This window comes from Sciurus vulgaris (assembly GCF_902686455.1).
Source record: "Sciurus vulgaris genome assembly, chromosome: 7".
NCBI classification, from domain to species: domain Eukaryota; kingdom Metazoa; phylum Chordata; class Mammalia; order Rodentia; family Sciuridae; genus Sciurus; species Sciurus vulgaris.
This window is the reverse complement of record NC_136467.1, coordinates 75,928,371-75,955,176: the sequence shown is the minus strand read 5'-3', so window position 1 is coordinate 75,955,176 and position 26,806 is coordinate 75,928,371. Positions and strand designations below refer to the sequence as shown.

The window sequence follows — 26,806 nt, the reverse complement described above, 5'->3', positions numbered from 1 at the left end:
TTAAGCCCTGGGAATCTTCTTTATGAAGGCATGTGAGTTAACTAATCTTGTTCGTAACTTATCACTGTTTTTGATTGTGTACGCCAAAGCTCCATTCCAGTTTACTGCTCTCCAGGCCACCTAAGAATAATGTTGTTGTCATGGCACAGACCAGCTGATAAGCTCATACTTTTTTTTTTTTTTTTTTTTTTTTGGTACCTGGGATTGAACTCAGGGGCACTGGATTACTGAGCCACATCCCCAGCCCTATTTTGTATTTTATTTAGGGACAGGGTCTCACTGAGTTGCTTAGCGCCTCGCTTTTGCTGAGCTTGGCTTTGGACACACACTCCTCCTACCTAAGCCTCTTGAGCTGCTGGGATTATAGGCGTGTGGGCTGGTACATTCAAAGTGAACTTTTTTTTTTTTTTTAATATTTTTCAGTTGTTGATGGACCTTTATTTTATTTCTTTATATGTAGTGCTGAGGATCGAACCCAGTGCCTTACACATGCCAGGCAAGCACTCTTCCACTGAGCCACAACCCCAGCCCTCAAAGTAAACTTTTTAATGCCTTATTTTTTTAATTTAAATTTCATTAAAGTTAATTTGCCACCTATCTTGTAAGTGAAAAATTAAAGAATTCTGAGATATGTGATTTTTTTTAAATAATTAAAATTTTATTGAAGTTTTTTAATACACTGAAACTAAAATTTAGCCTTTATTGCTGCTAGGTAAAACATAATCATAGTGTATAATAACTCTTTCCTTGAAAGATATCAACTTAAACATTTTTTGTGATCCAAACTTAATTTTTGTGATTCCTTAACTTAATTCCAAGCTTGAGGCTATGTATGACACTGCCAAGAAAGAGTCAAATGCTTGCTGTTAGAGTGGATACTTCAGTTTCTGAATAATTTTTACTCTAAGAAATGTGTTAATACTTTAAGAATTCCACTTTAAAGTGAGAAGAAATGTAAAATATTGTTTCTAAAGGTTTCACAACTGAAATTTTTTTTTTTTTTTTTTTTTACAGTAAATAATCTAGAAGAAGAAGTGTTTAAAAGTATTATATGGATGAGGTGCATTTCTGCCCTGGATCCAATACTTAAGTTTTGTTTCTTTTGCTTGTTGATTTTGCTTTTTAAGTAAATTGTTCAGTCCTTTCATAGAGGATTGACAAAATTGTTATATTGAAAATAAACCTATGGCTGACCTAAAAGCTGATAACCTGACCTGGGCTGTTTCAGAGAATACCTTCTGCCTCCTGAGACACAGCCTCTGCATGAGGTGGTGTACTTCAGTGCTGCCCACACCCTTCGTGAGCACTTAAATGCCGCTCCACGAGTCGCCCTCCACACTGCACTCAACAATCCTTATTATTATCTAAAGGTAAGAAGAAGATTCTGATCTCTCACAGCTGAGCTCAGGCCAAGGCTTCATTGCAACAAAAATATTGCAAATTTTCAGTTCTGTTTTAATGAGCAGAGACTAGGCAGCTCCAGGTTGGTAGTAGTAGAAAGCATGAATAATTTCACATTTAAAGAACAACGAAAATCACAGTTATTTTTAATACATAAATCATAAGTTTAAAACTCACAAAATCTATCTTCTTGGCTGGTGGTGGCTCACAGAAGAAAAGTGGTGTGATTTCAGCAGTCTTTGGGAAGACTACTCACTTATGTATGTGAGATTTGTGTTTCTTAATAAAGAACGATAATTTCAAATAGGTTGAAAAAACACAGATGGTTTCTACAGAATGATCTGCGTTGTTGATGATAGTCTTTTGAGAGATGACTTATATCCCTAGTAGTGAAATATTGATATTTACTAATTCAATGTAAAAATTGCTGGAATGGCAAATGTTGAGACCACTTTAATAACTATTCCTAAAGAGTTCTTTAAACTTTATGCAGTCAGAAATGCACTGTGGTCTTGGAAAATAACTTAATGATTAAAATAAGAATGTGCTTGTGCTGATCCTGGGACTATTTCTCTAGTAACTAAAAGCAAGAGGGATTATGGCCAAGACCTGAACCTAAATAAGAATTAGCTAACTATTGAAGAGTTTTATTCACTGAAGAAAGAAAAACAAGATTCCACTTACTGGTTTACTAAATTTAAGTTAAGAGGGTTTCACTAATAATTGATTTGTTCCTTACCATTTCTTAAAGGTGGTTACCTTACTTCACTTATTTTTTAGAATGAAGCACTGAAAAGTGAAGAAGGCTGCATTCCAAATACTGCCCCTGACATCTGCATAGCTTATAAACTGCACCTGGAGTGTAGCAGGCTAATCAACCTTGTGGACTGGTCAGAGGTAGGTCAGAGAGAAAAATGCAAGCTGTATATAGAATATTTTTATACTTTTGAACTCATCTTTTACCTTTTTAATGCTTTCTCTTTTATTTGGAAAGCACAAATTGCCTCATACTTCAGAAGTTCCTTCGGAAATAGCTTATCCTCATTCCCAATCTCCTGCTCTCTGATCCTGCATTCTCAACCAAGCCAATTCTATGTTTATGTCAGGTCAAAATAAGTATGTGATCTAACCTTAGTACTTATCATTAAGCAAAAAGCTAAGCGATTAGGTCAGTTCTATGGTATTCCACAAAATATAGTATAAACTAGAATTTCCCTACTTTCATGAAAGAAAAAATGTTGGAATGAATGTACAACAGATTTAGCAATCAGGAAGTATAAGGAATACTTGGCAAGGAAATGGACAACTGTTGTTATTCTTTAAAATAACTCCATTCTTTTCCCAGCATAGGATTACAAAGATCTTAACTCTTTTGAAGGCTCTATATCACCATTAAAAAAATATCCACAATTGGCTGCTTCCAAGAAAAATAGGCATTTTCCGTTTTCCTGGGTTAAGGGAGATTTGGGAGTAGAGGATACAGGACTTTGCCTTTTAACATTAATTGGCTTTATTTCTTGTTTTCCTTTGCCTGTTTCTTATTTCTCAGAAACAAGATTATTAAGGAGTCTTACTTGTACTCTTTTAATATATAACTGGTTTAAAATGATCATGAAGGGCTGGGAATATAGCTCAGTTGGTAAAGTGCTTGTCTTGCAAGCACAAGATCCTGGGTTTATTCCCCAGCACCACCCAAAAAAAAAAAAAAAAAAGTATGATTCTGAAAATCTGAAATTTGGTATAAAGAAAAAAGAAATGTGCCAGTTATCAGCAGCAGCAAGTATTAAGCCTGCTTAATTATAGAACCATCAAAAGAAGTTCAGTAAAAGATATTTAGCAACTGTAGAGATTTTAATTTTCTTCTGTCTTATGTACTCAAAAGGCTTTTGCAACAGTTGTGACAGCCGCTGAAAAGATGGATGCAAATTCTACAACTACGGAAGAGATGAATGAAATTATCCAGTATCCTTTTAAAATCACTTCCACAATGTCCAAGTACAGAATGTAAGTTTTTAGTTTCTCAGGCCTAACTTAGAGGTAGAGCATGAGTTTAGGATGCAAGAGACCAGCGGTTTAATCCCCAGCATCAAAAAATAGTTTAGTTTCTCCAGATCCACATTAGAGATTCATAAAGACATGTTAATATTAACCATATCATTCCAAGCGTAACTTAAATTTTAAAATGTTCTGAATTTAATCTAAAATGAGGTCAAACCTACACCATTTGGTCTCAAATTTATATTATTTCAAAATTACTAAAAAAAGAAAGCCATCAATTGAATTCTCTATTCTAATGTACTTTTAGAAGTTGGGGGCGGTAGCAGTTTTTATACTATGGGAAAAATTAGATTTGGTGTTTTCCATTAATGTCTACTGACAGTGGATTCTAATTACATGTATTGTTTTCTGGTAAGGTTTATAGTGTAATTTAGGAAGAATGTTTTTCAACTACGTACTTCAGTTTGCAAACTAATATTTTAACATTAAACTTTTAATCTTTTCGTCAAAAATATAACATGGCCAATTTCCTTAGCTAGAGTTTGCAGTGCTCGGTTTATTAGAGCTGTTTCTGAACTAGAGCTTTTAGGATTTATAAAACCTACCAAACAGAAGACTGACCATGTAGCAAGGCTAACATGGGGAGGCTGTTAGAATGCAAATGAGGGAAGCCAGATGTATCATGTGTACCTTAAGTGCAGAAGGAGACTAGTCATGTTTACATGCCACTAGAGACTACTAAGAAGAAAATGTATAGTCCTCCCTTGTGATGTTGAACCAGAAAGTCCACTGCTAATCTCAAGCAGGCTTATATCAAAAAAATCTTTGGGATATTTTAAAATCTAAAAAATAAACATGCTTACAACTAACACCTCTCATACATTATCATTGTACAAAGTCAAACTGAATCAATCATTCTTGGACATACATTGTGTAAATAAATTTATCCAGGAATGTAAATTTTTTGTAATTGGTGTAGTTGTACTCACTCCTTATTCCTCTATTTCTTACATTGGCTTTCCTCACTGGTATATTGTATAGTAAGTCATAACACGAATATTCTACAGGTTTGTTTTTCATGGTAACTAGACTAAAACTTCTTCTGCCTCCCCATGTCCTCTAAGAACTTTCAAGGTCTCAAGCTGTTTGGCTTTAATGCTTAAAGGCAGTAGAATATTCTCCTTCCCTGTGACCCATCATGGAATGTTGTATCTGGTAAGGCCTGTACAAATCACATCCCCAAACTTAAAAAACTGAGGTAAAGAAACTCATGTTAAAGATGCATTGATATCTGGATCTCTTTCATGGAAAGAACTCATTAAGAAACATTTAAACAAAGATATGTAAAGCTCATTGTTTAGTGTTTTACTTCCAAGAGAATTCTGGGACTTTTCTAATACACCAAAATTACCATGCCAGTGTTGCTGGGAGGAGTGAGTCTATGTCCAGGAAAAAAATGCATTAGCAAACCATAGTATTAACTATGTAATTGGCAGGTTTTATGTATATATGTGCATGTTTTAAGAACAATTTCAGTATATAACTAAACTTATTAATTCTGGAGTGTAAAAAGGAGGTATTAATATGGTTTTAAAATAATAAATGCCTTAAAAATCTAGCAATAAGATGTATTTAGATGAAATTAATAAGTGCTGCCCCTCCACCCACAAAACATAAAATTGCTACATATCTGTCCCCAAAACAAACTGTTAAAAATGTTCCCAAAGCTAAAAAAGGAGAAGCCCCAAAGTACTAGAAATAATCAGTCGCAAACCAAAGCAGAAACTGTCTAACCCTGTAGAGCTTTGAGAAAGACCATTCATTACCTCAGTAGTATTGGTCAGGTTAGGTATCTTACCATCTTCACTTCAAAGAGCCAGGCCTCTTATTCAGCAAAATATAAACTCGCTTAACAGTACTGTCAACTTAAAATTTAAGAACTTATGATATACAAACAAAACATTAAAAAAAAAAAACCTTTTTATCAAAGTACCGGAATTACCAGAATTAGGGCATGACGCAGATTCTCCACCAAATGGATATCATGAGAGAATAAGTTTGTGAAATTGAGACTCCATGATTTATTTTGAAGCAATAGTCCAGGTTTTTTCTTACATTCTAGTCATTTTCCTCTAGTCAGATAGCCCTCAACTCCTTTTTTTTTAAACAATGGGTGGTAAAAATATAGGGAAAAAATGTGCGATTTTAAGGATTTTTCATCTATTGCCTCTTTGAGGCCATCAGCCATGGGGAAGGTTTCCTAGTACTCTGTTGTATTAATGAGGACACCATTAATATATGCAACATGGTTTCCTCCAGCCTTCAAATGACACAGATGAGCACCAGATGAAACTTAGAACTTTGTTTAAACACCACTCATATCTTACAGTATTAACAAAAATACTAAGTCTTAAGAAAGACTAGCAAATTCACATCTGTCTGAAAGCACAGATTTCCTGAGATGTAAAAGTAACCCTGCTTTATTTTGGTGTGCACTTACTAAATTCATGCAGCTTAAATGTATATCATGCACTGAACCATATTGAGGAAAGAATCCCAAGTCAAAGTTCTGGGGCATGCCTATGAACTTATTAAAAACATTTAGGGAAATGAAGATTGGGCCACCAGCATAAGACAAGACTGAGGAGCTACAGCCAGTAGTGAAAAATCAGGCAAGTGTAATATCTTACAAGCCAACTAAAGAGTTTCAAGGTCAAATGCTGATTAGACTTCACAATGTAGAAACCTTTGGTGACTTTACTAATAGTGTACCATGAAGATAAAGCCCAAAAGGCATCATCTGTCACATCGCCTAACCAAATGTCCAAAATTAACACTAATCTTAGAAAGGCCATACATTATGTAGCATCACCTTTTATTCTTACACAAAAGTTTTAACCTGAAAATTAATATTTTAGGCCCAACTTCAGTCTACAGTTAGTTCAGAAGCCTAGGTTAAGTCAGTGATAGCACAAATATTCAACAAAACAGGCCTGGGTCTTCCCAGTTAGAATCTTGATTGAATCTCAAGGGTGGAAGGGCTAATAAAACTTTGTTGACAAGTGGGAAAACCTCAGTATGGATTTGATATTAAATTAGGAAGTATTTTAAAAAGGGTAACGGTATCGAGGTTATTTGTATAAAAGTACCCATTTTTAGGCGATACATGTTTAATAACTGTGTTGTTGGACTATTTCAACTTTTCCATGTTTGGGCTTTTTCCTAATAAAACAAGTTAATAAAGAGAGGAAGGGCAGTAAATTGGAGGATGTTTAGAAAAATTTTTTTTGCTAAGTAAAAGGTAAAATAATAGCTGGAGGAGGAATATAGAATCAAAAGGTTTTTAATAACATTTTGTTCATTGGGGATTGATATAGAAGAGAAAATGGATGCAGGAGAGAAGACAGCTGGAGCTACGTCTTTGAATAAGATGTGAGTTTATATGTAACGCTTACCTAGAGCAAATGCAGCAAGGAGTAAGACAGGGACAGAATTCTGAGTAAGGAAATAATTTACACAAACCAAATGAGGTAGCAACAACTGTTTTCATCCCTGGCTGTTTGGATCACATCTACAGAGCATATTTTTTAAGATTCCAACAGTCCTCATTTCCTAGGTCTTCTAATGCAGTTTCTAGGGGTGGAGCCTGAGAATCTTTTTAAAAAGCTCTTCGGGTAATATTGCAAATGTAATCAGTGTCTGTTTAGAAATCATTTTCATTAGTCATGTCAAAGTCTTGATATTTTAAGCCTCCAATATTTTTCTCAAATGCCTATTTTTCCTTAAACAATACAATGAATTCTGCCTTGCTCTGTGCCCTTGTTATTCAGATTTACTGAACACATTACAGTAAGTTAAGTACAGCACTATATCATAACTGCCTTTTACTAAGATAATATGACTTAGTACAATGTATTATGTGACTACTATTTATGCAGAATTCCAGGGCTCTTTGGGAATTAAGAAGTCCTGGGGCTGCTGGGTGCAGTGGCACATGCTTGTAATCCCAGTGGCTTGGGAAGCTTAAGGCAGAGGGGGAAATCACGGGTTTGAAGCCAGCTTCGGTAACTTATTGAGGTGCTAAGCAACTGAGACCCTTCTCTAAATAAAATACAAAAAAGGCTGGGGATGTGAATGAATGATTAAGCACCCTGAGTTCAATTCCCAGTACCCAAAAAAGGTAGCTAGTACAGTCTGAGTCCACATAATTATCCAAGAACCCATAATTATTCAAGAACTTTCTTGAATTCTCTTACACTTAAAATAAGTAGTAGTCTGTAAGGTAGAATTTTTTGGTAAGGTAATAATGCAGAAATCTGGTTGTGAAGGAAAATTATTAAAGTTGTATCTAAAATTGAAACTGTTATTTGACTTTAGTCAGATTGTCAGCATACTTCTTTCCTTTTAGCTTATCTTGCCCAGCTTTTACAAATTTTTATCTACGAAAATTCACAAATGTGTTTAAGAATATTCAGTTTCGTCCTAAGGTTAACAAGACAGATACTTTCCAAAGTGTCAGCAGTGTGAGATGGAGAATCATGGTACTAAATCATTACCTTAGAGTCATGCTATGCTATAAAATCAATGTTTTTCAAACTAATAGACATGTGAATTGCCTGGGCATCCTATGAGAACCATATGCCAATTTTAATCGAAGAACTGGTGAAATAAATTGCCAAAATTAAAAAAACAAAAAACCTTTTTCCTTGTTCCACTAACTGAATCACTGATTAAGGTTTATATTCCAGTATATTAGGATTTGGGTAATAAGTGGAAATATGTTGTCAGTATTCAATAGATGACTTCATTGAAGCTTTTTTTGCTCACTTCATTGAAAGAAAGATGTGTCTCGAAACCACTCAGGGAAAGCGAGTTAAATTTCCTGAACCATGTTTTCTTTCACATCCTTAAAAAAAAAAAAAAAAAAAAAAAAAAAAAAAAAAAATTCTATTGTTGTGTTTGAGGTAAAATTTCTAGAGTTCTTAGAACTATCTATGAGGTAATGTACTATTATGCAGAAAATGTTACAGCATGTTATAGAAAAACAATTTAGAATCAGAACACAATTTTTGAAAATAGCACTCAAATTTTAAATCTTACCAGAAAATTTACTTAATTGATTCCTGGAAAATGCTTACATTTAAAACACTGGCTTTATTCAAATACTACCCATTTGTACATTTAAAAAACAAGCAGAATAGAAGTAAATGTTTTATTCTTCCAACTAAATTCCAGTACTACAAGGGCAGTAAAACAATGATACACTGGGGGCGGGGGAATGCAGCAATAAACATTTGTTAAAAAGACTGATAGAATAAATAAAACTACCAAAAAAAAAAAAAAAAAAGAAGAAAAATCATATAAACCCATTTTGAAACCCCCAAGAAGTCCTGGAATACAGAAATGCCCTCCTCCTTCACTATTTCACAGGAAGTACTGTAGGCTATTTGCTCAATATTGTCCTGGAATTACATTCTAAATTATTAATAACTGGTTACAGTTTGGTTGTAGTGCACAATTAAAATCACACTAACTTCATCTGAAGTGTCATTCTACAGTTTTATTTACACAACCAGTAAAGGGCATGTTCTAGAATACCAGCTTTAATCCTTTTCAAACATATTAATATAAGAAGCCAAATTGTAATGATACAGCAAAATGAGGCCACTGGTATTAATACAGGTAGCAAAGGTCCACATCCAGGTGGTACTGACATCAGGGAAATTTCCAAAACCAGTTGCTGCTGCCTAAGAGTGGTTGCCACTGACAAAAGCTTGACGTAACCTGTATTCACAGGGGGTATTGGCATTGCTGCATGTCATAATTGGGACCTCCTGCAACAACTCAACAAGGAATAAGGCAGCCCACAAATGCAGAAAACTTGATTCATGAAACATCTAGAAAGGAGAAAAAAGGACAATTAGTGCAAAGAACAGGTCAAAACTTAAATATTTTCAAAACGAAATTCAAATATACTAGATATTCATTAGAGATTGCCCCTTAGCAATTAAGCAACTAAAAGTAAACCTTGCAAATGTTTTACTGCTTATTTCTCCAGGCTTTTTTTTTTTCTCCATCATTTTCTGTTAAAGTGTATTCTTGAATATGGAAATAATTTTTTTCTCTTTAAAAGATGTTTTGTTTTTAATTTATAATTCAAAGGTCAAATACTTACAACTAGCAGGCTGTTCTCCATATCGTCGCATTATTTGATCATGCGTAAACTTCACAAATGCATCATATTGTTCTATAATTAAAGGGAGATGCCCATTACATGACTTGCAAAATGGCCTAATAAAGTCAGATAAACTCTGAAAATAGAAAATACCTGAAACAATTCTAAGTTGACAATCACTGACATAAAACTCAGTAGTAATAGTGTATCAGACAGCATTGAACTTAGGATATAACCAGTTTTAAGTGGTCTATGAATGGCAATTTACTACAGTGAGAGGAAATACGTCAACAAAGCTTAACAACAACAAAAAAATCCACCTGTGTATCCTAACCAGATGCCCCAAGAAAAAAAAAATCATGATCAAATTCGGCTCTTGGCTATTCTAACACCTTGATTTAACTCAAGAATCAAATAGCTTATTATAATAGCTATTATGAAAATCTGGAGCTTAATATTAGAAATATTATGATCAAATTACCATACATAAAAATATACCATTTAAATTAGATATTTCAAATGTCTACATTGGTAAGTTACTGTGAAAGATATGAAGTCCAAAAATCTACAACCAAACTGATGGTTTGCTGTTGATCAACAAGGCTCTTAAGTCACTAAGGTGGGCCATGAGGTACAAGACAGTTGCTGTCCTTTATTAAAATGAAATCCCTACTTCCCAGAAAACACTGTACTGTACAGAAAAGTGTAATTTAACTGATATAAAGTACATGTGGGCAATAGCTCACTGTTTACACTGAGCTTCTGCAAGACCCTAAAGTTCATCTCTTACCTGCAAGTTTTGTGTTCAATATTTCTTCATACTCTTCTCGAACTTTCTCTTCACGTTCTTTCAATAAACGTTCGCAGATCATCCCAACCTGTCGTAGAGTAAATAAGGGCTGTTCTTTTTTTAATGGTGAGGATGTTGCAGATGAAGTCCCTGTATATAATGTGAACAACAACAACAACAAAAAAAACCTGATTTACGGCCATGATAGAACACATCTTCTAACTGAAAAGGTTTCATTTGGATCTTTTTGATGGTGATATGAAATCCTATTAAATCAGTTTTTAGCATAGGATTTCCCAAGTAGTCTAAGAACAGTTTTAAATTAATAATTCTATCAGCCCATATCTCTAAATACAGCAAAAAGTAACAAAACACTGAAGTGATGGGTAGGTCCCATTATAAAACTTAACTCCATTCTAGTAAATACCCCACCATAAAGTGTTTTAGTGAACAGTTTACAAACTTTCCAAAAAGAAATAGCCAGCTTAATTTTACTGTTAATAAAATTACAAAAAAATAAAATTACTACACAATCGATTAGTAATAAAAAGTTGTTCAAAACAAAAAACCAGATTTCTTATTGGCACTATAATACCTTTTTATTTAAAAGAAAAAAAAAAAAAAAAAGTACAACATGATCCCTTTATAGATATTTACTCTAGAGAACATCCTGGAATCGAGACCTGGCAATATCAGAAAGTGAGATATTTCATATAATGGATTTCTTCAGAAATGCATTCCTCTTCAAGGATCACATAAAGCACTTTGATCTTACAAAAACATCACCCAGTTTGAGAACATTGACATTTATCTTTTTTGAGAACTCAGGATTATGATGGCCATACTTGCTGCAAGTATTTTACAAACACAAGCACACACGCATTTGCTATCAACTGTTTCATCTTCCTTTGTGTGCCCCCACTGCCTCCTATTCCTCACTTCACTTGCTCCTTACAACCTGCATGGCTGGCATCAGTTAGCTGTTTATTACATCGGTACCTACGCACAGGAATAAAGTGCACTAACTTTAATCCATAATTCCTAAAACTATCTTACTTTCAAATTCCCACCTTTGTGAAGGCTGCTCATTAATTGATAATCTAAGAAGTAAACTGATAATAAAATAATGATCTTGGCCTCTTGCTGATATAGATTGAGTTCCACCCTTACTGCCCCTTAACATGTTTCATGCCACCTGGCCCCCAATATTGGGGGGAGTACTACAGTATTTAGTGCTGAACAATTTCATCTTTCCTGATCTAATTCTACTTGACTATTTTATGGCTTTGAATGTTTGAAAGCCACTTCTGATGGCTCCTTTTCAGCCAAAAAGCTTCCCCTATACTTCAAACAGACCTTATTTTTCTGCCTTTTAAAAATAAATTCACCTGCAAATAAGTCCTTCCATCAAAAGATATGTAAGAAAAGATACAAAGATCAAAAAGAATTCACCTTTAGGAATCCATCCTAATAGGACAAATGTATGACAATATGTATACTGGGTTATTTTTTGAATCTTGTTAATAGAACTTCTGAACTAACTGACAGTTAAGTAATTAAGGGAAACCCACAAAAGGGCATAGTATTTGCTATGCAAGGTACACCTTTCTTCAAAATGGAGGCTATAAATCATAGTACTTAGATGATGTCCAACTTTGGGGATGCTATATATAGGTGAAGGTCTTTGGTTAGTGGGAATCCAGGTACTGATTACTTATTTTGTACCATATTTTTAAGATACTATCCATTACACACAGGCATACACATTATTTATCTTGGAGAAGAAATAAGAGCTTAAGTGATTTTGGATTACACTTTTCCCATAGTGAATTTAACATTTCTTTTCAATTATTAAAGTTAACTGTTACCTGGTGAAGCTGGTCCACTGAGGAGAAATGCATGTGGCTGTGCATCAGAACTACAACCTGGATCTGTCTGTTGGAAACTAGTTTCTAAATGTCTTCTCTTCTGCATGCGTTTATACTCTTGTTTTATGTTGTACAGAATTTGTTCTAAAAGAAAAAGTTAAAATTTGGCAAGATAAAAACTTTGAAGTTAAAGAAAGATCATCTTTCCAACAATTATTTAGTAGGTCCAATCTGTCCAAACATTCCCTTCAAATATTACAGAAAACCGATATTCTTGGAGGAACGCATTTCAGCACAGGTAGGAGCACTTGCTCAAAAACACATATACATATCAACTGGAGTTGAGTTATTCAACAGAAATCCTTCTTGAGCAATGACTAGCAAAAAAAGTTTCTTCTCAAAATAATGGTCAGGGAGTACAAAAACACTTGTAAGTGTCCCAAACTCAAAGCTCATTTATTCATCACATATAGAACTATTAAATGAACACATTTCCAAGCCCATGAATAAATAAAAGAGGATTATGTGCATTCAAGCACACACTGGTGAGAAGTGACAATAGGTCAACAAAATGACTAAAGTAGGTGGGTACTAAAATATCACCATACATAAAATGGTCCTGGCCTTTAACATTAAGCTCAGTAGTACCAAAGAATATTCTGGCATTAACAGTAAATAAAACACTCTATCTTTGGGCAAAAACACATGTGGACATGTATGTAACAGGTCCTCCTAGTAAGAACCCCTATGCCACAATGCAGTTATCTTTAATCACAGCCATTATCCCACATATCCTTGTCAGTACAATTTACTTTAGAAAGATTTCTAATTCAAAATAGTTACCACTTAGCCTCTCCAAAAAGTTCCTAAGATTTCTACCATCCCCACTGCTCCCAAATTAATAAATTATTCATGTGAAACTACATCCTATAACGCTTACTAATCCTAATCCAAAACAAGATTAAGCAAAAATGAAATGGAAACAGACTTAATAATTATTAAGATTCATAGTATAGTCTAATATTTGATTTTTACAATGAAGCTTTTAGAACTAAAAATTTAACTAGAGGCTAAACTAAGGAACATAAATCAGTCCCTTAAGCATTACAGATACTGGCTATTTATTTTAACTGTGGGGGGGGGGGCTGCACAAGATAAATCCAGTGAAAATGATATTTTAACTGTGTAAACATAATGTTTACACATGAATTTGTGGTTTAAATACAAAATCACAATGATTAACTTCAGGTTGGTTGTGTTGGCTTTAGTATTTATTTTTTTAAGGTGTTAACATTTTGTTTAATGTGGGTTATGTCGCTTTCAGTCTTCCATTTATGTTAAACAGTTCACACTTTTAAAATGAAGTTAACCCATGTGAAATAAAATTACTGTCTACTGAAGTTACTACCCTGATATAAATGGGTTTCCTAATGTTTACCACAGGTGTTAATAAAACTAGTTCAACATCCTCTATTAATCAGGACAAGCACAAATACTCTTTTTAAAACAAGAGAACTCCTTTCAGTAACAATGTTCTAAAAGGTTTTAAAGGTAATATTTTGATCTCTGATATGACAAGCAGTAGGTTTCACTCATCATTTTCTGTTCAAAGCTACTAATATCCCAATCAAATGTGTCATTCAATGCATCTTAAATTTTATTCACAACCAAAGACTTAAAGGACTTAACTCAAAATAACTTGACTTTTGTGCAATGTATTACATCCATTGATTATTACATATCCATTCTCAGATTATTTCAGACTTCCTTTGCTGCTGCTTCAAACCAAAATTAATGAAAGCACAACTAAAATGTACCAAAAGAATGCTTGCAGCAAACCCAGGATTAAGATACAGTAAAATTTTTTGAAATTTCAGATTGTAAACCTCCATATCACCCAACACTTAACAGATATCACGAGCTAAAGAATTTTAAGGTATAATTTACAAATGATAAAACTCACCAATTTAAATGTATGATTGAGTTCAGACAAGTACATACAGTCTTGGAACCTTCATCACTCCAAAAGTTCTCTCAGGCTCCTCCTTTGCAGTTAATTCCATCCCACCACCACTACTTGGTATCCATGAGTTCTACATCTATAGATTTAACTAACCACAAAGTATTTTTTTTTTAATTCCATCTGTCCTGTACAGGTAGTACATTTTTCTTGTCATTATTCTCTAAAAAAACCATGATCTAGCCACTATTTACATAGAATTTACTTTGTATTAAAATCATGTATGAGATTCATGTATGTTGCATGAATCAGTAATTTATTTTGTGGTGTATACATATTATTCTGTTAAAGGACATTTGGACTCTTTCCAATTTAGGCCTATTATGAATATTCAAGTACCACTGTAAGAGTGAACATGTTTTCATTTCTCTTGGGTAAATACCTAGGAATAGGATTAGACTGCATAATCACATAGCAAGTGGTTTTAGTTAGTAAGAAACTGCCAAAATGTTTTCCAAGGTGATTTTACCACTTTGCATTCTTACCACCTTAACTGTATTGAGTTCCAGCTGCTCTACATCCTTGCCAACACTTAATACTGTCAGTTAAAGAGCTGAAGAACTTTGAATGCTATTGCCTGCCTGTACTGCTTTTCACATCTAATATGATGCAACTATGTCATCTAAGCCACACTGTGCCCTCAAATGTTCTAACACTGGTAACGTGATCTACAGTGTTGTGTGGCAAAATTGTCCAATTTAACTTGGCAAGATCTCAGTAGCACAAGTCACAAACAGCTAACTGCAAGCCTCAAACTCTTAGTTTGAGGGTTTAAAGAGTTTTGAAGCTGATTAACTCAAGAAATTTCCCCAAATTCAATATTCTACAACTCATACCAATAAGCCAAATCTAGATATTTGACTGATATAAGGTGTTACCATACCAGCTTGATAAAGGCCTTCCATACATAAGTACTTATCTACTCAAGCTAGATCCTTCGCAACCTTCATCACTCCAAAAGTTCTCTCAAGCCATGTCTTATCAAGCTAGCGGAGTTTATGTACATTTACATACTCTATTATATTCCAAGAATATGCAACATTTGACACTGTTGCCAACACAACTTACAGTCCATTTAAAAAAGCCAAAGCTTCATTTGCACTATCAGCTACATATTCCAGTTTTAACCATGTAGCTTAAACTGAATTTGCAGCATTATTTAGAGCAAAATAGTTCTATTCATGACAAGCTAAATCACAAATGGCTGTATGTCCTTTTTAAAAAATCTTAAAAGCTTTACTATAAAATATTAAATGAAAACAGCAGCAAATTGACTCAAGCATTTTCATTCTCCAGTTCAGTAAATGCCGCTAAGATTGCTAATAAGTCTCCTCCTTCATAGGTAAGACATACCAATGAGTCAGCACTTGTTCCTTTGGAATTTTTTTTTAAAAACTTAGGTGACTGTGGAGGGGGAAAAAAAGGCCTCTTTTTAGTTTCCACTGATTACTTAGAAAATCACAATGAATAAGACTGACAAACATGAGGAAGCAGTTTTGGGATTAAAAAAAGAAAACTGAACAGCTGAATTGATGAGAATAAGAAAAACAACAGCAAGATGGGACTGTGCAAGGGGAGGAACTTGGAACAAGAACCAACTAAAAATACGTTTAAAGGGAACCACAAATTGGGGAAGAGGGAAGTGTTTTTCTAGGATCAATAAAGTGTAAAAAAAAAAAAAAAAAAAAAAAAAGGTATCTGAAATTCAATTTGGCTCCAGACCCCTAAAGCTTTAGTTTTCCCACTGACATTACTAGCTCATGAACAGTTTTAAGTTTACATGTATGAGACAACCTTTTATATCACTTTATATGCCATTCATTTATCTATGAAGTATCTTGGGGGGGGATGGGTATCTAGACACCCCTCCCCCAAAAAAACTTAAAAAAAAAAAAAAGTCTTGAAAGTCTGTCACTTCTAGATACAAACATAATGACAAGGAAAACCTGTACAGAAAATCTAAGTGGCCAGTAAGACCAAAATCTAAGAAACTGTTCCAAATAAAGTAACAGAACAAATCTGGAGAGTTTTGAACTGCTTTTTATACATTGTCATGTCCACTTTATAAATTAAAACATACACAAATGGAGGTTACTACACAGACACATCTTTGTGAACCAGCTCTTTCCCCAGGACCATCTGTTTAGAAACTAAAGCAGTTCTTATATTCTTAAACCTGGAACCAAATTCTAACATCAGATAGTCAACATATAGCCAAAATTTTAACCTCTATCTGGATTAGCATGAATCTTACTACTTACAGGTATCTTTTCTAATAGCTTACCATCTAGGAAAGGAAATTTTTAAAAGGCAGGGAAAAGAAAGGAAATTGAATCATCCAAAAATTCAAAACCCCAAATATGCATGCTACAGAAAACATCTGGTTCCATTTGGTTCAGAAGCAAGAGGCCCAGCTTCTACTCCACCACAGCCATGAAGGCAAAGATTTACCTGTAGGATTTTAACAAGTCCAATCATTTATATCAAATAAATTATCACTGGCTATTAAGTACTAATAAAATAATAGAATTTGACCTTGTAGTGATTATAGCTTTTCTTCCTACTATAAGAAAATTAATGAACACCCCTTATACAGTGAAATATATTATGTAAATTTAGAACCTCAGCCAGTTTGCAAAGACTGAGAGAACAAAATCCTTGAGACTAGAGAGCAGCACAATCAAGCTGAACTACAATACAAACCCATTTCCTATAATGGCTTGTTAGGGCACCATCACCTGCCTCAAATTGAGCATACCTGGAAACCAGAATTTAGAAATGGATGACTTGCAGACCAAATCAAGCCCTATTTAATCTGAATACTTTTTTTGTTAAAAAAAAAAAAAAAAAAAAAAAAAAAAGGGTGAATTTGTGGCCAATATTTTAAAGCTGGGTGACTTTGCATACTGGGGATCTTAAAATGTAGATTCTGAAGGCTAGAGCTTCAGATTCTACATTTCTCATATGAGGTGATGCTGCTGGTCCATAGCAAAACTGGAATTTACTAGTTCCCACCTAGTTTTCATCACTGATTTATATTACTTATCTGGAACTATGTATGAGAACTTAAGTGTCTAGTCCCTGTTTAAAGTAACAATTCCCTTAATGTGGCATTTTTTTTTTAAAAGGGTAATTATAATTGGACATACTAGCAAATGGAGAGGGGAAGGAAAGCATTAACAGCTGGAGTTACTACATGTACTAAAAATACCTAAGCCAATGATCTAAATTCATTTTGCCACCCTCACCTGAATGGTTTTATAAGTTCTAAGTTAGATATACTTAGGAAAATATTCTGCAAATTAATTTAAACCTATACATACTGCTTCCTTCATCTTAACATACTTTTGAAAAAGAAAATTCCTGTTCACCATTATCTGACTGGTGATGAACGAATGGGTTTACTTTTCTGTCATGACGTGTAAAAACACTGAGACCACCTCTCACACAAGACAGTGATTAGAATCCCGCTGGCATCTTTGATTTATCCTGTTTATTTTGTAACTTACTTGTAAGCTTTTAAAAGTTAAAAGATTTGTGGGCCTAATAGTAGAGGGCTTACCTAGCACGTACAAGGCCAGGGGTCTGATCCCTGGTATTGCCAAAAGTCAATGGATTTTATAAAAAATCTGACAATAAAAGGTCCAAATTCCCCATAACTGGAACTAAAAGGAATGGTCTGAACTAAAAATATCAATTATCATGCATCATCTCCAAGTGGAAGCAAGCCATGTGACTGCCAAGGGAGCTATTAAGATAGGCATGGAGTTGAATCTAGAACTAAAGAACTCCTAAATTTAATGGCCAGATGAAGAAGACAGCTGGGTGAATACTGTATTTAAAAAAAAGAAAAAAAAAAAAAAAGGTCAAACAAGAGAACAGACTGAGTGCCATGGAATTCACCAGTCACTTGACAAGGGCTTCGTCCAAAGCACAAATACATTAGGAGTTGATTACCAAAGAAATGGAAGCAGGCTATTTGAAAGCTCTTTTAACTTGGTTTTAAAGTGAAGGGATCTGGAAGATAGGTAGAGGAAGATAATGTTTTATTTTCTCATGGGAGTCCTGAGAATATTTAATTTCAAAAGCAAAGATCCAGTTGAGAAAGAAAAAAACAATGTAATGATAATCAAGAGGATAAAGATAAAGTTCCTTTGGAGAGAAGGGGAAATCCTTTTCTAACTATGTAAAGGGCTTTCATCATTTCCTTTAACCTTCAATGATACTAAAAGAAAACTAGGACAGGCACAAATGTCAGTAGTATAGGTATTGGGAAACTTAAAAAATTGATGTCCTCTATTAAGGGCAAGGTTATTCACTGAAATGTGGACTTGTGGGACAACATTAAAAGTTCCATTTGAGGTTGCTCTACTTTGACTATTTCTAGTCCTTGGGCAAGAATTATTCTTAATCCTCACTCAAGGAGGCAGATGTGAATATTTTTACAGATGAAAAAATGAGGCTGTTTCAATGTCTTGTTTTTGAAAGGTCATTTTCAACATGATTCTGACTTTTGGGTCCACACTACTAACATCTACTGTTCTCTAGGACTGTACTACAAACATAGCCAGTATTCCACAAGCACTTAAAATGACAATGCATCACAATGAGGAAACTGATTTTTTAAAAATGGATGTCAGAATAGAGGGATTAACTAGCACATAGTAATTCTTTCACACCCTGAAACTTCAAAGAGTATGCTTATCAAGAAGGTAGTAACCAAAATGAAGCATAATTTCCATCTAGAGCCCTGAAACAATGATCACTGGCTGCAGCAAAACAGATTATAAGAAGTCTTCATTTTACATCCAGAAATTTACATAAGGGATGGCTCAAGTGGCTCTACACTACCTACTACCTTGGGTCACTGGAGGCTGTTACAGTGAGCACCAGGTTCCCCAATCTTGGCACAGCAACTAAAATCTCCTGTTCTTTTAAACCAATTTTAACACTTAGAAAAGTTCTTCCAGAGGTACAGAGGAAAAAGGAAATGATAGGTGGGAAGGAATTTCATGAAAACAAAAGGAAATCAGAAGAGGAATCATGGGGACAGAGGAGAAGGAAAGGGGAAACACTAGGGAATAATATTGGTCAAATTATACTGTAATATTTGTGCACGTACGAATATGTAACAACAAATCCCACCATTACATACAACCATAATGCACCAATAAAAAAATCAGAAGAAAAAAGTTCTTCAGAAAATTATATTTTAGCATTAAGAACAAGGCAATCCCCTGTAACAATTAAAAAGTAATTTCAGGAACATGTTTGAAAAAACAGACTTTTCTTTAAATCCCACTTCACGTTCTATTTTTAAGTCGCTCTCAGTTTAACAACACCGTCATATTTTAAACACAAAAACAACAAAATCAACTTTTCCAAATCCCTTTCTCCAACCTTTCCCCCGTTCAGTTTTTTTTTTTTTTTTTGGGGGGTGTAGGGACTTTTGTAATAATAAACTAACAAAAATGAATGCCAAAGTCAAAATATGCATATGATGAGATAATTTCAGATCCTTACCGGTAAACAAGCTTCAACACCTTAAAAAAAAAATCTTTTTGTTAAGTATTTTTATTCAAGTTTAGCCAGCCTAAAGACAAAGTACATCAATTAATGGCTGTTCTATCAGCCCCTCAAGAGACTGTCTTACACTTCTTTGATTAACCAGCACAGAATTTAGACTACATAAGAGATTCTGAAGAGCTTGAAAAAGTGACTTATTAGAGAAATTTAATTTTTAAATAAAGTGAAGAAAAATGAAGTAAATGAATGAGATCTAGAAATTAAAAACTAAGTCAAATCCCAAAATTATACTAATGAAAAGATTATAGTTTTTTTAATAAAATTGCAATGTTCTTAAAGCACTAGTACATCTCAGTATGATTTGCCCATGATATCTGACAGATAAAACACTAATAACTTAAGCCTTTTAAAGGAAAAGATGGAAGTAATAGGCTATACTACAAAACTAAGAGTATATTCTGTGCTGCTTTTCTAGTGCTAGGTTAAATTTCACCACTACCACACTTTTAAAAAATTCTACCTTCCCAAGATTATAAAGTCTCTTATACTGTAAAAGTCTGACAACAAGCCTAAAATAAATATCAAAGCCAATAAATGAACATGCACTAGAATTTTCATTTACCTCAAGAATTCCCTGTTTAATGTAGCTGCAATATCATCTCATCTCATTCAATTTTTTTTAAATAAAATCTTAGAACTTCACATTACAAAATATTTTCTCTTCAAAATTCTGTAAAGCCCTGAAAATGTGTTTCTTTAAATGAGCAAATCTCTGATGGTGTAATTTTTTGTAAATAAAACTATTTATAATATTGTAATGTAGGAAGTCCATGTTTATCATCCAGAAAGATGAGGGAATACTGACAAGTACATTTCAAGTGCCTCAAAAAAAAAAAAAAAAAAAAAAAAAAGTGTAAAAAGAAAAAGTGATACAAAACTAAGGGGCAAAACTGAACCCCCTTCCCCAAACTTTAGCACCTCAAAGAATCTTAGGAAATGCCCAGGTATAAATAACTGAACAAACAAATTCAACATTTTAAAGTTCTATTTGAGATAAAACATTATGAGGGAAAGTATGACAGATAAGAACACTAAGACCATTTTCACACTATTTATAATTAAGAGTTGTATCTGCAAATGCCAGGTTGGTATACACAGGTTTGACTAAGTATTTCCCATTCATACTTTTTTTTTTTTTTTACATACTTTTTTGAAAGTAGGTTTTCTTCTCAAAGGCAAGAAATTCACACAAGCACAGAGAACATTCCAAGTCAACTGTATTAGGCACAATGTTAATGGCAAGGGCTCCAAGGATCACAAATCGCTAGTTAGCTGGAAATTCAATTATAAGGACTTAAAAATACCCACCCCTGATGCCATCATTAGTTTCATGAACCAACTTTACAAGAGGTGCAAACTCAACTTATGCTATTATTCTGCATTCCTGAGGGAGAAAAATTTTCTTTCAAATAGCAAAAATACTCAAAACTGGACACTTCCCCTGAATCTCTTATTTTCAATCTTTCAAAACTAAAGTATATCTCAACACTTAGTAGGGAAGACATACCTGAGTAATACTCAGTATATTTAGTCTATTTTTCCTATAAAGCCATTCAATAACTGAAAAAATTATTCTCCTTTACATATCAGATTATGTCTCTATGGCAACTTTTGTAGCTAGTAGCATCCATAACTGAAGAGGGAGCTAACCTCTGATCTAGTTATACACAGTTTACATCCTTCTGTGCTCAAGTCTGGCTTTATTTTTCTACCCCCACTCTTCCCAAAAAACTCAAAAATGAATAAAATTGCACTGTTTTTAATGGTCATATAGAATTTTTTCTTCTTCTTTGCAGTATGGGGGATAAAAACCATGTCCTCCTCCATGCTAGCTTGCTCTACCACTGAGCTACAGCCCAAATCCAACTTGCATAATTATTAAATGCATAATTTATAGAACTATGAAATACTTGCAGTTAGTCATAAATAAAATTCCAGTTTTAAAATTCATAATACAAAGATCACAAAAAACATTTGTCAAATCCACTGAGAAATTACAATCAACAGCTGTCTAAATAACCACAAAATATTAAAAAAAAAAAAAAAAAAAAAAACACTTCTGGCTCAATATAAATGACATCTGAAGTGAGATGCTGCCTCCTCAACAGACATCTCATTTGTTTGCCTAGAACCATTTATATTTCATTTAAGCCAGCTGGTGTCTCTGTTTGCAAGCACGCATCAATGTCTAGTGAACAATCTATGTTCCTGTAAACTTTTCTCCATTCACAAGCTGCAGTTTCCATTTTTAATGGCAAGTTTCCAGCAAATACAATTGAGTTCTCACAAAGGAATTTAACTCTTCATCCAACTCAATTCCTAAGACAAACTACAGCAATGGTACCAAGCCATAAACAATGTGTATTATTAATGTGCCTAACAAACTCACAAAGAAGTTGACATCCACAGAAGGCTCTCTTCACCAGACCATTAATTCACTGCACAATTATGAAAACAATGAGTTGGATTTGACTGACAGTCTCTTGTAATCTTGCATAATATTTTGGTTTTCTGAAAATAACTTCTTTCTTGGGAATGTCATGATAATCTTGGCTAAATGATAATAATATAGATGTTTCAAAAACCGATAGAGAAGGATAGAACACTCTGAATTTCTTTTAAGTTAGTTAACTTGCCAGGATGAATACTAATGCAGTTACTGGAGGCATTCACTTCCCCAACCATATTTAATGCTTCTCTCCCCCTACATATCTTCACTCTTCATCCTCTTTGCCTTTTACACACTCAGGAGGTAATATAAGCCTCACTTCTACTACCCTCGACCAGAGTACACAAACTTTTCCTGTAAAGAATCATTCAGCAAATATGGAGCTCTGGGGCAAAATAATCTGTCACAACTACTCTATTCTGCCAGTATAATCTGTAATAGACAAAACTCCATAAAATAATGAGCACAGCTGTGTTCTAATAAAATTTTTGCTTATGGACAGTGATATTTGACTTCTATATCATTTTCAGTGTCACAAAATAATTTTTTCCAACTATTTAAAAAGTATTAAAATGTTCTTAGTTCCCAGGCTAATACAAAAACAAAGCCACAGTTTGTTGTCCTAGACTGCACTTCTGAATTAGTAACTCAGGTGGACCCAAAACACACAGGCTTGAGATATGCTGTAAGGGGCTTCTAAAAAAGCCACAGTGTTAATAAAAGCCCCAAGTCTTAAGGATAAGAAAGCAAGCTTGACTTCCTTCAGTTCAACTATTCTTTTTTCCCAGTTATTAAATCTCAACAGTTTGAAAAATATTCACTTAAATAAGAACTGTCATTAAGTCAAACTTGGAATCACCTTCCTGGAATGACTAAAATAATAACTACGGTTTAAAGCCGATGTCCAAGTTCCTGAAACTACTAATAAGCCATATCATAACGTTAAGGTTCACCAAGACAAAAAACTTGCATGGAAATAGCCATAGAACGATGATAAACTATATACTGAATATGTGCTAGAAAACTTAAATTCTCTAGTTCTAAATTTTAAATTGTGTTTGACTCAACAGAAGTGAAAGGAAAACAATTCTAGCAGTCTGTCAATCTGAATTTAGTAAGCCTTGTCTACTTCCAATCCTAGTTTACTTATTTCAGCTAAGAATATATGGGCATTCATTCCTGCAAAGTTTTAAGAATCACCACTGTTAAAATAAAAATCTAAAAGTTGGTTGCTTGGGAAAATTATTTTCAAGTTTAGTAACAGGAAAACTGAGAAAGCTCTCTGATACCTGCACAATACTGCAGTTCCTATTATGACATAATTACAAAACAACACAGAAGCATACCCCAAACTGGTCACAAAAGACACCTTTCTAATGCTGTAAAAAAAAAAAAAAAAAAAAAGTGAACATTAAGCAAATCAGAACATAACAAATTTAACTCTGTCACCAGTCAATATTTTAAGTTAATATTAAAATTAGCTGAAATAGCTAATTTTTAGCAAACAATAAAAATCAATTAGGATGGGATTTTAGGATGTGAACAAACCTCCAACGTAGATATCAAAGAACACCTTAAAAATCAAGTTATGGCAATACTTCAGGAAAAGAATGTGAATTTGAATCAGCTGGCTTTAACAATAGCAATGATTCTAATTTTTACAACCATAGCCCACTTATTTGACATTCGAGATAATGAGGAGCCCAGTTTATTAACCAATGCTATGAATATATCACTGAAATGACAAATTTGCAAAAGGATCACAAATCTAAGTTCCCATTAAAATGAGAGAACATGTTATATAGCTCCCAGGTGTTTACATGCTGGCCTAAACAGCATTTAATTATTTTTTAACTCACAAACCTAACACTATTAATTCACTACCTCCAAGGATATTTATTGCTGGTTTGTTACAGCTATTTTGAAATGGCTTTATTAGTAGTTAAGTATAGATCCCAGGCTGTTTCAATTTTCAAAGATATTTCACTAAAGACAATCTAAAAATATCAACAAGGAACTCAGTCTTGTCACTGGTGGTTCTCTTGTTTTTAAGTAATGCCTAACAATGCCTGACAGTCAACAAATGCCTTCACATAGAAGACAGTTTAGGTATTGTCATTAAATAAAATTCTGGGAATTCCTGTGAAAATTGGCTACAATTCTAAAAGAGCATAAAATTACATCAAATATTTAGTTGCAAAAATAGTAATCTAGGTATTTGAGAGTTTCTCCATGAAATTGGAAAAGGATATTTTAAAAAGTGATATTAAGAAAACCCACTTAGTACAGTCAATTCCAAATAGAAGTTACCAAATATAGAGATAATATATTGCCCATCTTTATAAAAAGCTAACAACAAGATATTTAAAATCAAGCTAAGAAAAGGCTTTGTCTAAGGGTGATATTACCACAGGCTCACATACAAAACCTTTGAATGCTACACACAAAGGGAACGGATTTACACTTCAAGTCCACAAAAGCCTATCCTAGGACTGTGCCAGGGGCACACAAGAATTCAAAGTACAAAAAAAAAAAAAGAAACCTGGTCATACACTTGCCGTACAAAGAAGCTAAAGGCATTCCCCATAGTCACTTTCAGGAAATGTTTCAAGATGAAAAGCAAGTAAGTCTGAAGTCCCTTGTAATCTTGGCTTTCTTTCTCTTATTTTCATTTTCAAAGCTGTTATTTTCTTCCAACGTACTTTATTGAGTAGAAATTAAGCCATTTCTAAGGAAAAACAACTACTCAGCCTCAATTTTCAATACAATTTGCTTTTCACTAAAGTTCAAGATTTCCCAACGTCTAGATCCACAGTATGATCACATTACAGTACTCGGGAAGAGCATTTTCTTTGTTGTTGACCCTGCTAGGGAAAACAGGTCTTGACTCAGCCAAAGTGGCGTTCTTGTGGGTGATTAATGACAGGCCTAGATCTCGCCCCAGTGACAACCATCCCCACCCCCCACCCCCTCCATACTAAAATCAGCCATGTCTGAACTGGAGGAGGGGCTGCCGTCTCGCCTCAAAGCACCCAGTCCCAGAGTTAATAGCTGCAACCAATTGATTCAGGCCAACAGACATCGAGATTCGGGTGAAATGTGACCTTTCTCTCGCCTGACTTATGAATAATATCGTTCTCTCTGATCGTTTCCGCTGGGTAGCTACTCACTACGGAAACACTCAATTCCAGTGATTCCGCCTAAAGAAAAGGATCTTCCTCCTCCCCACAATACCGGCACGACACGGCCCCCACCCACCCAACCTCCCGACTACCCTCCCTTGACACCAGTCCATTTCTATTGTGCCTCCAAACCCCAAGGGGCTAATTAAAAGAAATGTGGTCGCCCGACTTTGTTAAGAACGAGGCCACAGTTCGGCGCCCACCCCACCCGCCTCATCCCGCGCCCCTAAGCCCACCCTGGCAGCCACCCGGCCCAGTCCCACCTGTGGTGAGGCGGGAGGAGACGTCGCCGAAAGGGGACGGCTCCATTCGGAGATACTTCTGCGGCGAGGCGGCCGCAGCCGAGAAGGAGGCGGCGGTAGCTGCAGCCGCCGAAGACGGGGAGGCGGCGGCCGAGGTGGGCGCCGACAATGGCGCACATCGCCTCCGCTTCGGGGACGCAGGGCTCAGCAGTGGGTCGAAATCCAGAGTCCTTTTCAGAGTGGCTCCGCACGCCATGGCCGGGGGCAGCCGAGGCGCCCGGCTCGGGTGGGGTCGGGGAGGGGGAGGGCGAGGGAAGGGGGGAAGAGCTGGGACTCGAGGAAAGTCTAGCTGACGGGATCCGGAGGAGCCAGGCGGGTCTCGGAGCGCCGGCCGAGGAAAGAAGAGCCGCCGCTGCCGCTGCCTCCGCGGCAGGGGCAGTGGCCAGGGCCGGCCCGGGCGAGAACGGGAGGGGCGGTGGCTGCACGCACGGCAGCCGCGTCAAGGGGGCTCTTCCGCCTCCTAGGCGCCGCTCCCCGGGAAGACTCCAGCTACCCCAGCCGTCCGTTCGAGCTTTGCGTCGCGCCAGAGGCGCTCCTGCGCTGAGACCGGCTCCCTTCTGAAGATACCAGCCCCGGGGGGTGAGAGGCTGGAACGCGGCTTCCGATTCACCCTAGTACGTTCAGAAGCTTCCGAACGGCGGCCGAAGGGGAGGGGCTGCGAGGTGGCCCCGATAGCAAGAGCTCAAACGAACACGTCCAACCGCTTCCCCCTCCACTGTATGACTCTTCCACCCGCCGCCGGCCCCAATATGGCGTCAATAACAACGCCGCCGATTCAAATCCTGCGGCCTCAGGGCGCCTGCGCATAGAGGCGGGCCCACTAGAGGGTGCATTCTGGGAGTTATGGTTTTACTCTGTGGGGAGGTATCGGCGTGAAAGGTGGTAAGGGAGGAGTCACGGAAACTACGACTCCCGTCAGGCAAGGCGTGCGATTCAGAGTTCCGGGTTGGAATTTAAATCCCCCTACACAGCCAAAGAGTAAAAGGAACTAAGCAAAAGAGAAAAAGGAAAAGGCTCTGAGACAGCAAGAGAGTA

At 35.6% G+C, this 26,806-nt stretch overlaps 2 protein-coding genes across 11 annotated transcripts in view; one reads left to right on the top strand and one right to left on the bottom strand.

The window, feature by feature from the left end:
• The window catches only part of ORC3 (origin recognition complex subunit 3), a 70,142-nt gene extending 53,998 nt beyond the window's left edge, over positions 1-16,144 (top strand). For 3 of the 10 annotated variants that reach the window (XM_079146957.1, XM_079146956.1, XM_079146954.1), the window contains exons 17-20: positions 1,229-1,370; positions 2,182-2,298; positions 3,284-3,363; positions 3,948-5,393. In XM_079146957.1, coding sequence (XP_079003083.1) covers positions 1,229-1,370; positions 2,182-2,298; positions 3,284-3,363; positions 3,948-4,053 — 445 coding nt within the window. In that variant the 3' untranslated portion in view covers positions 4,054-5,393. Of the gene's footprint in view, positions 1-1,228; positions 1,371-2,181; positions 2,299-3,283; positions 3,406-3,947; positions 5,394-6,776; positions 6,832-7,196; positions 7,249-7,788; positions 7,823-12,221; positions 12,361-14,755 lie in introns of those variants that run through there. The other 7 variants (XM_079146959.1, XM_079146958.1, XM_079146960.1 and 4 more) reach the window with 7 other exon arrangements.
• On the bottom strand, positions 8,598-26,534 carry AKIRIN2 (akirin 2). Its single transcript, XM_079147016.1, has 5 exons — positions 25,733-26,534; positions 12,233-12,376; positions 10,365-10,514; positions 9,575-9,646; positions 8,598-9,296 (listed from the first exon to the last, which is right to left on the bottom strand). Exons 1-5 carry the CDS (start codon positions 25,965-25,967, stop codon positions 9,286-9,288), a joined length of 612 nt encoding a protein of 203 aa, XP_079003142.1. The 5' UTR covers positions 25,968-26,534; the 3' UTR covers positions 8,598-9,285.
• Positions 26,535-26,806: the final 272 nt, after the last annotated feature.

Excerpts from the sequence above, each read along its gene's own strand:
- AKIRIN2 (XM_079147016.1), bottom strand. The coding sequence starts at position 25,967 with ATGGCGTGCGGAGCCACTCTGAAAAGGACTCTGGATTTCGACCCACTG. Across the intron at positions 10,515-12,232 it reads CAGTGGACCAGCTTCACCAG|GGACTTCATCTGCAACATCC; the intron begins GTAACAGTTAAC and ends CATTATATACAG. Across the intron at positions 9,647-10,364 it reads ATTGAACACAAAACTTGCAG|AACAATATGATGCATTTGTG; the intron begins GTAAGAGATGAA and ends CTTTAATTATAG.